Source organism: Lontra canadensis, unplaced genomic scaffold (genome assembly GCF_010015895.1).
Source record: "Lontra canadensis isolate GAN:19392208 unplaced genomic scaffold, GSC_riverotter_1.0 scaffold24, whole genome shotgun sequence".
NCBI lineage: Eukaryota > Metazoa > Chordata > Mammalia > Carnivora > Mustelidae > Lontra > Lontra canadensis.
In genome coordinates, this window is record NW_022631018.1 from 725546 (window position 1) to 739223 (window position 13678).

At 38.1% G+C, this 13678-nt stretch overlaps 1 protein-coding gene across 6 annotated transcripts in view; it reads right to left on the reverse strand.

Moving 5' to 3' along the window:
- ABL2 (ABL proto-oncogene 2, non-receptor tyrosine kinase) overlaps positions 1 to 13678 on the reverse strand; it is a 106606-nt gene that overhangs the window by 22936 nt on the left and 69992 nt on the right. The window contains exon 1 of one of the 6 annotated variants that reach the window (XM_032862585.1): positions 3483 to 3643. The exons of 4 other annotated variants lie outside the window; for them this stretch is intronic. In XM_032862585.1, the coding sequence (XP_032718476.1) occupies positions 3483 to 3600 (118 nt within the window). In that variant the 5' untranslated portion in view covers positions 3601 to 3643. Of the gene's footprint in view, positions 1 to 3482; positions 3644 to 13678 lie in introns of those variants that run through there. One more of the 6 variants, XM_032862588.1, reaches the window with a different exon arrangement.

The following is a 13678-nucleotide window of genomic DNA, read 5'->3' on the forward strand; positions in this document are numbered from 1 at the left end:
GCCTGCCTCTCTGCCTACTTGTGATCTCTGTCAAATAAATAAATAAAATCTTAAAAAAAAAAAGAAAGAAAGAAAAATAAATATACAATTTATTTTTAAAAAGCTAGCTATAAGATGAGTAAGTTCTGGGCATCTAACATATACCACAGTGATTATAGTTAATAATACTGTATTATCTACTTGAAAATTGCTAGAGTAGATATTAAATGTTCTTACCACAAAAAAAGAAGTAATTATGTGATGTGATGCAGGTATTAGCTAATGCTGTGGTGGTAATCATTATGAAATACCTAAGTATCAAATCAACACACTGTACACCTTAAACTTTCGCAAAATGTCCATTATATCAATACAGCTGGGGGTGGGGACCAAAAGTAAAATCCTTAGAATCACTCAGGACTCTTTTTTTTTTAAGATTTTATTTATTTATCTGACAGAGATCACAACCAGGCAGAGCGGCCGAAAGAGGGAAAGGGAGAAGCAGGCTCTCCGCTGAGCAGAGTTTGACATGGGGCTCAATCCCAGGATCCTGGGATCATGACCTGAGCCGAAAGCAGCCACTTAACTGACTGAGCCACCCAGGTGCCCCTCAAGACTCCTTTTCTGCACTCACATACTACATCTAATCCATAAGGAAACCTTATTGGCATTGCCTTCAAAAACATACCCAGAATCTATTCATTTCTCACGCCCTTCACAACTACTACCCTGTTACCACCATCATCTCTCTCCTGGGTTTCACCACACTCTTGATTTCCACACTTCTAGCCTTGCTCTCTGTCTATTCTCAACACACCAGCCAGTTTTTAAAGCATAAAAGTCAGATCGTGTTACTCCTCTGCTCAAACTCTTTGATGGTTCCCTACCATAGAGTAAAAAGCAGAAGGCTTGCGAGAGCCTGCAAGGCTCTTCACAACTTGTCTTGCCCGTATTTGTCTATACTCCTCCCCTGGTTTACCTCATTCTGGATACTGGCCTCCCTGCTATTACCTGAACAAGGCAGGCACGCTCCTGCCTCAAGGCGTTTGTACTGGCTATTTCTTTTAAAACATTCCTTCCCCAAGACATTCACATGGCACTTCACTCAAGTGTGTCCCTCCTGGTACAGCATTCTCTGACTATCCTATTTTAAAATGCGGCTATTCCTGACACCACTCCCACCTCCCCCCCCATGTCTCCTTCCCTAGTTCTCTCCATATCTTACTACCGCAAACGATATAATTTACTTACTATATTCATGTATATTACCTAACTCCCCCCAACTAGAATATCAATTTTATGAAGACAAGGATTTTTGCCTGCTTTGTTCACTGATAAATTCCAAGCACCCAGAATAGTGCATGTATGTCAGAGTCTCTCAAAAAACATTTGTGGAATAATGAATCATGTGTAGTGTTATATTCACATGCTGTAGTGCTATGAGAGGACAGGATAGAAAACAAAACTCTGGATCACAAAAGGTTTCAGAGAAGAGAAAGCATTTAAATTAGATGAGCAGGAATTGTGCACTGATGACATAGCTGACAGGCTGTCAACGCGTAAGGACAGGTCTACGACGTGTGATTCATCTGACCTGGAGACAAGCTCCATCAGCTCAAAGAAGGTTTGTTAAAGGCAAGTTCAGCTTAAAAACCACATTATTTGAAAAAAGGCAGGGGCACCTGGGTGGCTCAGTGGGTTAAGCCTCTGCCTTCGGTTCAGGTCATGATCTCAGGGTCCTGGGATCAAGTCCCGCATTGGGCTCTCTGCTCAGCATGGAGCCTGCTTCCTCCTCTCGCTCTTCCTGCCTCTCTGCCTACCTGTGATCTCTCTCCGTCAAATAAACTAAAAAAGCCTCTGCCTTTGGCTTGGGTCACGGTCTCAGGGTCCTAGGATCGAGCCCCACGTCGGGCTTTCTGCTCAGCAGGGAGCCTGCTTCCCCCCCCTCTCTCTACCTGCCTCTGCCTACTTATGATCTCTCTGTGTCAAATAAGTAAATAAAATCTTAAAAAACAAAAAAAAGGCAATGACAATTTTATGTAAACTTAAAAAGATTATTATAGGCCAAACAATACTGTGCATTTATCAAATATACAAAAAATAAATACAGGATAAAAGTAATTTTTGAAGCCAAAGTACTAAAAGAACCATGACTTGGAAAACAATCCTTTTCATTTCCCACTCCCCTTCTTCCCATCTCTGCTTCTATGATCTTTTTGGTCAAGTCAAAGATCTTATTTCCTTCCTTTCTTCTTTCTTCCCACTCATGCTTTTGTTCTCATAGAACTAAGGGTCAACTTCCTGTACAATCCGTCTGCACAGGATATCCACTTAAACACCATCCTATCCGCTAGCACCAAACAAAAGGGAAAATGTTCTGAAGACAAAAAACATCCTAACATTTTCCTAAGACCAAGAATGAACATGTATTAAATCATGAAGAGTTAAAGAACTAAATGCAGGAGAACAAGCTAAGGAATAAGGGCAAAAACAAACAAAAAACCCATAGGAAGGGCAAGTAAATGTCACCGTGTTATTCAGTGGGTCTAGTCTATGCCACTTTACTCATCGGCTTAAAACAGACACAGCTGGATGATTCAGATGCACTGTGCCCTCACAAATCCAACCGTGAAAGTTAGGAATGGGTTTTTGGTTCTTTTTGGTTTTTTGTTGTTGTTGTTGTTTTTAAAAAAAAAACAATGTGAAGTGACTACTATATATTAGGTGCCTTAGCGGGTTGATCTTTCATTAATCACTATTACCGAGGTAATCATGGACTTAAGATGAGACAATAGACTTGATTTTCACCTATGCAACACAGGACCCAGCTAGCAGAAATATGACTATTAAGTAAAGGTAATTTTATTACTTTTATCTGAAAGAATTGCAAAAGACAATAAAAATAAGGTAAAAACATAGAAACAGCAGTTTGTACAAAGTAAATTATCAGGATTAAAGAAGTTAAAATCCAGAATAAGACTCGGACTCAAATTCAGAGACAATTCCTAAATTTAATGTTTAATTTTATTAAAAAACACTTTCATCAATTAGTCATTCAATAACTTTTATCAATTTAATTAGAAATTCATCAGGAAAGTAAATGGAGAATTAAATACAAAAATTTTTCACTTGAGGCATTTATTTCCAAGCATTTACAAACCTGTATCTTGCCAGAATTCTACTTTATCTGATTGCTTATTCTCTAAGAAGCTACTACTTTTTAATCTCTTTTAACAACTATGTAAGATAGTTGGATAAATCATTCAACAGCTCTCAATATAGCTTAAGTTCTTCATATCAAGCAAGACATATCTTAACATCACAAAATATTACATATTATTCACTATTCTTTCTTTCAGTAAGTACTTACTGAGACCTTACTTATGAAATACCAGAAACAAAGCACATAAAACTTCCCTGGCCAACAATGAGGACAGTTAACAGTAGAGAGAATTTTTCTGAAATCTCCACACCCCGCCCAAGCTATCACCTCTGAACCATACCTGTCAAGTTGGGTACGGCAGTGTCTGAGGCCTCACTACTACACAGGCAGCAAAGTGAAGACGTGTCCTGATCCCTGCCATAACTATTGGGTGAAAGCAGGACTGTTCCAAGGACCATTCCTCTGACCAGAAGCACAAAAGTTAAACTGTTCTATGTAGAGGAAGTCTTAGAATTCCACTCCCTGACAAGACATACCACATGCATGTGGCATTTACTCATGTACTCAGTGGCCACAGGGAACCAATAGGAGGGTAAGCATTTACAAGTCCCAAAGTGGGTGGAGAGTAACCTAAAGGAAAATGTCTAGTAATCAGCAAAGACTGAGCCACAACAGGGTTATTCAGAAGAACCTCTGGGAATGTTTTGAAGGAAAAAAAAAATAAGTAAAATAAAAACTAACACACATAAGAGTAACAAATAATAAAATATGTAGGGATCAGTATATATAAATGGGATTTTGTTCCTAAATGGATGATGATGTAAGCTGTAGAGAAATGTTTCCTTGGAGAAAACCTGTTTGCAATAAAACACCAAATATACTTTTAAAAGAGGAAACGCCCTAAGGAGACTCATCTTTTGCGTCGCTTAAATTAGTTCAAGTAACCACAACTCCAAAGTCAAAGAAATAGTTACAATCTGATTCATGAGCACAGAAGCCAGGAAATAACTGCCTTCACTAACATTTTGGCTCTACAGTTTAATACAGTTAAAAATATGGCATAAAGGGGCGCCTGGGTGGCTCAGTGGGTTAATAAGCCTCTGCCTCCTGCTCAGGTCATGATCTCAGGATCCTGGGATCAAGCCCTTGCAGCGGGCTCTCTGCTCAGTGGGGGGCCAGCATCCCGTCCCTCCCACGCCCCCCCCTGCCTACTTGTGATCTCTGGGAAAAAAAAAAAAAAAATCTTAAAAAAAAATACAGCATGACTGAGACAACACAGATAGACCTAGAGGGATTACGTTAAGTGAAATTAGTGAAATTTTCAGACTGAGAAAGACAAATATCATATGATTTCATTTAAATGTGGAATCTAAAAAAGGAAACAAATCAAACAAAAAGCAGAAACAGACCCATAAATACAGAGAACTGATGGCTGTCAGAGGAGAGGGGGGTTGGGGAGATGGGCGGCTGACACAGGTTTCCAGTTATGGAATAAGTAAGTCACAGGGATGAAAGCTACAGTGTAGGGAATACAAACAATGGTACTGTAATAGCACTGTGTGGTAACAGATAACTACACTTGTGGGGAGCACAGCATAGCATATAAACTTGTTCAATCACTGAAACTAATGCAACATTGTATGTCAATTATATCTCAATTTAAAAAATAAATAAAATTTTAGGGGCACCTGGCTGGCTCAGCTGGAAAAGCATGTGACTTTTTTTTTTTTCTTTTTTTTTTAAGATTTATTTATCCATTGGAGAAAGAGCGAGCATGAGCAGGAGGGGCAGAGGGAGAGGAAATCTCAAGCAGACTCCATGCTTCTCGCAGGAGTGTGGAGCTGGAGGCAGGGCTTTTATCTCATGACCCTGACTAACAGACAACAAGGTCCTAAAAACCGACCCGAGCTGAAACCAAGAGTCTGACGCTTAACTGCCTATGCCATCCAGATGCCCCAAAAGAGGCATCTTGATTTCAGGTGGTGAGTTTGAACCCACACTGGATGTAGAGATTACTTAAATAAACTTAAACAAAATAAAATAAACAAACAAAATAAAAATAAATTTTTTGAAAAATAAAAACATGTCATGACAGTGTTGAAAATTTCTGAATGTTAAAACTTGAAAAAGCAAATCTTTATTAATATATAGGAACAAAGTTAAATAAAATGTAAAAATCTGAGATGAGAGTACCCTGTTGAGAATTAAACTAGAAAATCTGCAAATAGTACACTAAATTATTTAGTGGCATTATCTACAAAAATAACACAAGAATGTGTCTAACTGGGTGCCTGGGTGGCTCAGTCAGCTGAGCATCTGCCTTTGGCTCAGGTCATGACCACAGGGTCCTGGGATCAAGTCCCCCATCAGACTCCCTGCTCAGCAGGAAGTCTGCTTCTCCTTCTCCCTCTGCCTCTCACCCCTGCTTTACTCTCTCTCAAAAAAGAATAAAATCTTTTTTTTTTTAAGTGTTTCTAACTATACAGTTAAGAACACTCATTGATCAATATTTAATAAGCACCTACCATGTACTAGCCACTGTGCTAGGTTTCAGGTCCATATTGGAAACAGGGTGAAATTGTAATATACCAGGACTGAAACAGTGTTTTGTAAAGCTGAAACAAAATTACAATGTAACCTTAAAGAAAGACTGTGTCTGAATTACTAAGAGCTTAAAAAAATAAGGCTTATACTTTCAATGAAATTAACCTTTTATAAAGCCAGTATTGTTAACATCATGGGAAAAGCAAGAGTTAAATGACTAATAGTTACCTCAATTAATGACTCAGTGTTTCAAAAACCAGGCTGAATTTCTCCTTCCCTAGATAATCTTTAAAAATATAACAGAAAGGGGCACCGGGGTGGCTCAGTGGGTTAAGCCTCTGCCTTCGGCTAGGGTCATGATCTCGGGGTCCTGAGATAGAGCCCCGCATCAGGCTCTTTGCTCGATGAGGAACCTGCTTCCCCCTCTCTCTCTGCCTGCCTATTTGTGATCTCTCTCTGTCAATAAATAAATAATATCTTTAAAAATATATAACAGAAAGGAACTCCATAATCCATATTCTATACACACCTATATTCCATACCACATAATTTACTATTTAGCCAGAAAAACCTGCTCTTCAAATTACTAATAATTAATAGCTACAACTGAGAAAACTAGAAAAATTAAGACACTACAAAAGTATAATATAAAGAAAATAAATACTTTTGTGATTCTATGCTGCTTTTAACTATCTAAACTATCTAATAACTTTTAAACATTTTAAATAAAATGAAAAAGAACACATGCAAAACTAATCATCAAAAAATGATATATGAAACCCAAGATTAAACTCAACAAAACTATTAGAAAGACAAGTTCTTATTTTTAAAATTCTTTGTTTTCAGTTTATAAAAGTAACACATGCTTATTATAGAAAATTTGGAAACAATATATAAATAAAAAGACAACAGCACATCACCCACTTCTACAGACCCATTTGTTATATCATTAAAATAACATTGATACCTTTGCATTTGGCCCTTTTAATCTGCATGTTTCATTCATTCAGCCAATTATTTCTTGAGTGGCTACTATGTGCAAAGCACTTCACTAGGCAGGAAATATCAGGTGCTAGGCAAGAAATAAAGTCCGTAACAGATGAAGATAATGGGTTGGAGAGAGGAGGAATTTCACTACTTTATAGAAGGTGAGGGGGTGCTTGGGTGGCTCAGTCAGTTAAGGGTCTGCCTTTGGCTCAGATCATGATCCCAGGGATTAAGCCCATGTCATGCTCCCTGCTCAGGAGGAGTCTGCTTCTCTCTCTCCTCTGCTCCTCTCTCTTTATTCCTTCCCTGCTCATTCTCTCTCTTTCTCTCTCTCTCTCACTCTAATAAATAAATAAAATCTTTATAAGAAGAAGGAGGAGGGGAGGGGGAGAGAAAGGAGGAGGAGGAGGGGGAGGATACTGACATACAGCATACAGTGTAACACCATCTGTAGGGACTTTTCAATGCATGTAGATATATGATGACTACATAACACAGTGAAAAGAAAAATCTGTATGATGGCAAGGTTCCCATATTTCACTTGAGGTGGCAAAATACTGAATTTAAGTAGTGTGAAAAGTTCAATATGTATACTGAAATCCCTATAGCAACTACAGGAAAACCTATCCAAAGAGATACAGCCAGAGACTACAGGTAAGTGATATGGTATATTAAAAAGACATGTTAATAATCCAAGAGAAAGCAGAACGGGGCAAAGAGAAGAAGTAACAGAAAAAAACAACAATTGTAGACCGAAATCCAAACATATCAATGGTTAACATTAAATGAAAATGATCTAAATATAATTATAAGCTAGTTTGTCATAATAGATATGTATGATAAAACTACAGGCTATCGGGGGGGAGGGGGGTTGGGGGGGTGGGGTTATGGACATTGGGTAGGGTATGTGCTATGGTGAGTGCTGTGAAGTGTGTAAACCTGGCGATTCACAGACCTGTACCCCTGGGGAAAAAAATATATTGTATGTTTATAAAAAATAAAATTAAAAAAAGATGCAAAAAAAAAAAAAACAAAACTACAGGCTATCTAAAAGAAACTCACTTCAAATATAACCATGGAAGTAGGTTAAAAATAAAAGGATGAAAACATATGTCCACAGAAAAACCTGTATATGAACCTTCACAGCATTATTAATACCCAAAAGTAGAAATCAAAATGTCCCATCAGTTAATGAACAGATAAATAAAACAGCTCAGCAAAAAAAAGGGAAATACTAATACATGCTGTAACATATATGAACCATGAAAACATGTCAAGTGAAAGAAGCCAGTCAAAATGAACACATGTTGGTGTGATTCCATTTAGATGAAAGGTCTAGAATTGGTAAATCCTTAAGACAGAAAGTAGATTAGTGGTAGCCTAGGGTTGGGATGTGGGAAGGAATACAGAATGATTGCTAAAGGCTATGGGGTTTCTTTTTGGGGGGTTATGAAAATATTTTTTTTAAAGAATTATTTATTTGACAGACAGAGATCACAAGTAGGCAGAGAGGCAGGTAGAGAGAGAGGAGGAAGCAGGCCCCGCAGAGCAGAGAGCCCGACATGGGGCTCGATCCCAGGACTCTGGGATCACAACCCGAGCTGAAGGCAGAGGCTTTAACCCACTGAGCCGCCCAGGCACCCTGGGAGTGATGAAAATATTATAAGAGTAAATTGTACTGATGGTTGAAGAACTCTGAATATACTAAAACCATTTAATCATACACCTTAAGTGGGTGGATCTATATTTCATAAAGCATTAAAAACATTATGCTATGGGGAAAAGGGCCAGATTTAAAGTCTACATGTTGCATGATTCCATTCATATGAAATACCCCAAAAGAGTATGTATACAGAGACAGAAAGCAAATTAGTGATTACCTGGGACTAGAGCAGGAATGCTGACTGACTATAAAATAGTACAAGGAACATTTTGGGTGATGGAAATATCCTAAAAGTAGACTGTGGTGAGAGTTACAAAACTATGTACATTTTTCAAAAAAAATCACTGAATTATATATCTTTTAAAACTTGAGTTTTATGAAATGTAAATCATAGCTCAATAAAGCTATTTTCTCAAAGCACAAAAGGTAAAAAACAAATTCAGACTTTTGTTCTCTGAAATGTATCATTAAGAGAATCAAATGATAAGCCATGGACAGGAGAAAATATTTGCAAGTTATATTTTCTGACAAAGGATGTATCAAGAACTCTCAAACTCAACAGTATTAAAACAAACCAATTTAAAAATGGATAAAAATTCTCTTCAACAAACAGAGGATAACAAATAAGATGTTCAACATCAGCAATCATTTAAAAATGCAAAACCACAATGAGATACCACTACAGATGCATTATTTAGAGTGACTAACTTAAAAATACTAGTAATACTACAGATATAAGCCAACTGGAACTCTCCTAAGTTGCTGGGTGGAATGCCAAATGGCACAGCCACTCTAGAAAGCAATCTGGCAATTTCTTGTAAAACATCAGGTATATGATCCAGCAATACCACACCTAAGCATTTGTCCTGGAGAAATGAAAACTTACATTCAAACAAAACCCTATAGATACATGCTTGTGGCAGCTCTATTCCCAGCCATCCCAAACTGGAAATTATCTACATGTCCCTGAATGGACGGATGAACTGCAGTACGTCCATACAAGGGAATACCACTCAGCAATAAAAAAGGAATGAACTACTGATACACACAACAACCTGAATGGATCTCAAAGGCATTATGTCGAGCTTCCCAAAGAAGCTGGCATCAAAAGCATATATTCTTCAAAAGACAAGACCACTGTGGTTGCCAGGGGACAGGAGTAGAGAAGATATAACCGCAAAGTGAGCACAATGGACATCTGGGGAAAATGATATGGCTATTCTGTTTCCTGAGAGTGGTGGTGCTTACATGTATCTATGCATGGGCTAAAATTCACAGTACTTTACATGCCCCAAGAGTTTATTTTACTACATTAGTTTAAAAATTGAAGTTCAGGATCCAGTACTAAGCCCTAAAGAACACCCACATTTGATTTTTTTTTTTTTAAGATGTTATTTTTTTGACAGAGATACAGCAAGAGAGGCAACACAAGCAGGGGGAGTGGGAGAGGGAGAAGCAGGCGTTCCACCAAGCAGGGAGCCTGATGCGCCGCTGGATTCATGACCTGAGCCAAAGGCCGATGCTTAAGGACTGAGCCACTCAGGTGCTCCAAGAACACCCACATTTAGAGAGCAAACAGAAGAGGCGTCAGCAAAGGAGACCAAGACTAGTCAGCAAGGAAGGAAGAGAAAACATCAAAGGCTGGGAAGGGGAACTGTACACAGAAGGAAAGAATCCAAAGCGTTAACTGCTGACATGTTGATAAATAAGTACATAAGAGTATTAATTGCTTTTATAAGCTATACATCAAAAATTTCCCCATATTCTTACAAATCGTCAGAAGTCTTTTCAATGGTTATATGTATTTCCTCTTGCAGAGGTACCACCATTTCCAGGAACACTTACATGTACCAAGTTACAAGTCACCTAATAATACCTATATGCACTTCGTACCCCCCAATTTTTCTGATTAACATAACCTCATTAAAACAAATTTTCTAGGCTTGAAGCTCGGCCGCCATCATGAACAACACAGTAACTATGTGGACCAGGAAGTTCACGACCAACTGACTACTTCAGCGCAAACAAATGGTTATTGATGTCCTTTATCCTGGAAAGGCAACAGTACCTAAGACAGACTTGCAAGACATGGTCTATATGAGAAGAAAAAGACATCAAGAAAACAGCAAAAAAAACGCCAAGAACAGAATGAAGAAAGTCGGTGGACTGCAAAAGCCAATGTTGGTGCTGGCAAAAAGAAATGAAGTGTCTAGCGGTAAGCTGGAGGTTGAACAACAGAAGGAGTAAAGATGCTGCAGTGGCTTTATCTGTGGTGATTGTGCAGATTTTTCATGAGAGGATTAATAAACTAAGAATGTTAAAAACAAACAAATTTTCTAGTCCAAGGACCTTTTCAACTCATGATACGTATTTCCAAAAAATTTTACCACTTTACACTCATAACAATGTGTAGCTGTTCATTTCACCAAGGTGTTTGTTTATATATATATATATGGCAAACAAAAGTAACTTGCTTAAATTCACAATTCACTTCCCATTTCTTTAGCCAGCTACACAGTAATTTATTCCTCATGACATAAAATATTTTCTCGTTTCTTCTGCTGTTTCCCATTTTTCAAGCTGTTAAGAGGCACAAGCAGTAAATCAAAAATCAATAAACAGTATATATACAAATATATAACTTCTAGTGGCACTCTTCCCTCTAGATATGATAAAGAAAAAAATCTGATTCTTCCCTTTGTAGGCCCTCAATTTCAAACAGTTCACCATTGGAGCTGTCATTTCTTTTCTTTTCTTTTCTTTTTTTTTTTTTTGGAGCTGTCATTTCTATACCAGCATGTATTCTTAGAGTGGAGAGCCACACCAGATGAACTATCCCCAACAGATCACCTATCCATTTTTCCTATAAGCACCACACAGACAGCATTACAGCATCCAATGCACAGAAAGGTACTTTCTAAGACAGGGGTCTTTTCAAGTAATATTTTGGGACGGAATGGTAGACCTCAAAACATGTTCAATTCCATTATTACTGAGTAAAGAAACAAAGCTAGTGTCAGAACCAAATGATCTCTAGCGTGGCAGGCGCCACAGTCCTGCCTGCTGCTAACCCTCACCCCTCAACCTCCCAACACGGCAGCTGACTAGAATTCTAAGAAGCAGAGCACCAATTCCATGTCATGCTACTTCACTCTTAGTGTTCACCACCTTACCTTTCCTTTTGTGAACTCAAGGCTTCAGGAACAAAAACTGGCCTCTCATTACAAAAACCAATCCTTAATGTTAAGTTTTTTGTTTTTGTAATCCAAGACCTCAGGCTCTGTTGTAAGTAGCTCTGGGCTCTGCCATTCAAAACGTGAGGTTTCAACTTGGTTAAGTTATTTACAATATCTGAGTGTACAGTTTTCATACATAAAACAGGAAGAAAATGGTAAGTACTTTTATGTAGTCCTTAAATGAGAATAAATGGATGTAAAGTGTTTAGGGGAAAACCTGACAACGTAACTTAAAACTTTAGTACCTCTGTTCTAAAAGTACACCTTCCTGCCTGGAAAATACATCTATTAAAAGATAAGAATACATTTGTTGAGCTCAAGTTAGATGATCTGTATAGCTAACAAGAAGTCAAAGGTACAGAAATAAAAGTAAGCAACTCTAAACTTTTTTGCAAAAGTAACCCTCTTAAGGTCAGTTAGTAATAGTAGTTAATAGATGATCTCCCAAGCTCTCATACTCTCAATTTGAGTATATCACAAAAAGTCACAAGAATCAAAACGCTATTTTAATGAGGACCATACTTACCCTCCTCCTTTGTCTATTCAAATTCTGTATTATCTTTCAAAGTGTAGCTCAAGTTCACAGATTTTTCCCTGAACCCTACCTCTCTGACCATTTCTGATTAAGTAATCTCTGCCTTTGCCTAGAACAGCAACTGTCATACTATACTGGTACATCTTCTATTGTGTATTTACTATAATTTATTACTTCCTTTTTTTGTGTCTTTTTTCATCCAGTAAGATTAAGTTTCTACAGGTATAGAACCATTATGTTTCTCTGTCCTATGAAACCCAACAAAGTACTTTACTAATAAATAATGACTGGTAAAAAGGATTAACTCATTTAAAAAAATTCAGTGAGACTTGTTACAAAAATAAAACCTATTAACAGCATCTTTTCCCTTTTTCTACACTAGTGTTTCTCAAACTTTTTTTTTCATTACCACTACTCTAAGGACTAAAATTACATTTAACTTAAATAATTTAACGTAATTCAATTTCTCCCTAACAAGAGAAAGTAAAAATTAAAACGGTAAGATTTTATAGGGTAGCACTGAGATTTGGAGGGTCACAAACCACTGTAAATACCTAAGTGATTATCAGCCCTGTTGAGAACGCATGCTCTATACTTAACCAAATCCTCCAAACCCTTGAAGGTCCAAACAGGACTCATTTGTTCCTATTAGAGTAAGAGCTTTCTCTAACTACAAAACCAAAGATGTCAACACACTTCGGACTCAAAGTTTTCTGTTACAGAGGAAGAACACATTTTTCTAGGCAGGGGTAAGAACACAAACGCACACGTACGCGCGCATGACAAAGGCAGAGAAGGAAAAGCATTGAGCATTTTAAGTTTTACAAGACCAGACCAAGACATGTGGGACCCTGGGTAGCTTCAAAACAACACTCCTTAAATGTGTATTCAACATTCACTCATCAAGAAGTCTGAAGTTTGTGCTAAGAGAGAAGGGAAAACAGAAACAAAGAAGTGATCCGGAATAATTCATCTCTGGCCCTAAACTCAGAGGAGTCCTGACTCAGCAAGAGACCCTGCAGTTAACCAGAATTACCCACCTCAGCAGGCACTTTCCCATGCCCTTTGGTGGTCTAAGGCTCTAGCCCAAACAGCTTATGAAAATATTCCCCCAACACCACAGATAATACTCTTTATGAGGATTTTTATTTTTTTATTTTTTTTAAAAGATTTTTTATTTATTTATTTATTTGACAGGCAGAGATCACAAGTAGGCAGAGAGGCAGGCAGAGAGAGGAAGGGAAGCAGGCTCCCTGCTGTGCAGAGAGCCCGACGCGGGGCTCGATCCCAGGACCCTGGGATCATGACCTGAGCCGAAGGCAGCGGCTTAACCCACTGAGCCACCCAGGCGCCCCTATGAGGATTTTTAGAAGCCAATTTCTTCTCCTTGTTTCACTTCAGGTGAACCTTTAGAAACTGACAATCTGGAGAGGAGCCCAGCTGGCCCAATCCTTAATCCAGCTCAGTGATTCTGCTGCATGAGAAACTTGGCCTGATTAGAAGAGACAAGAAGCCTGGAAATCTATGTGTCTTTGTCAAGTAATGGGAGATATTTGTGAGCCAAATGACAC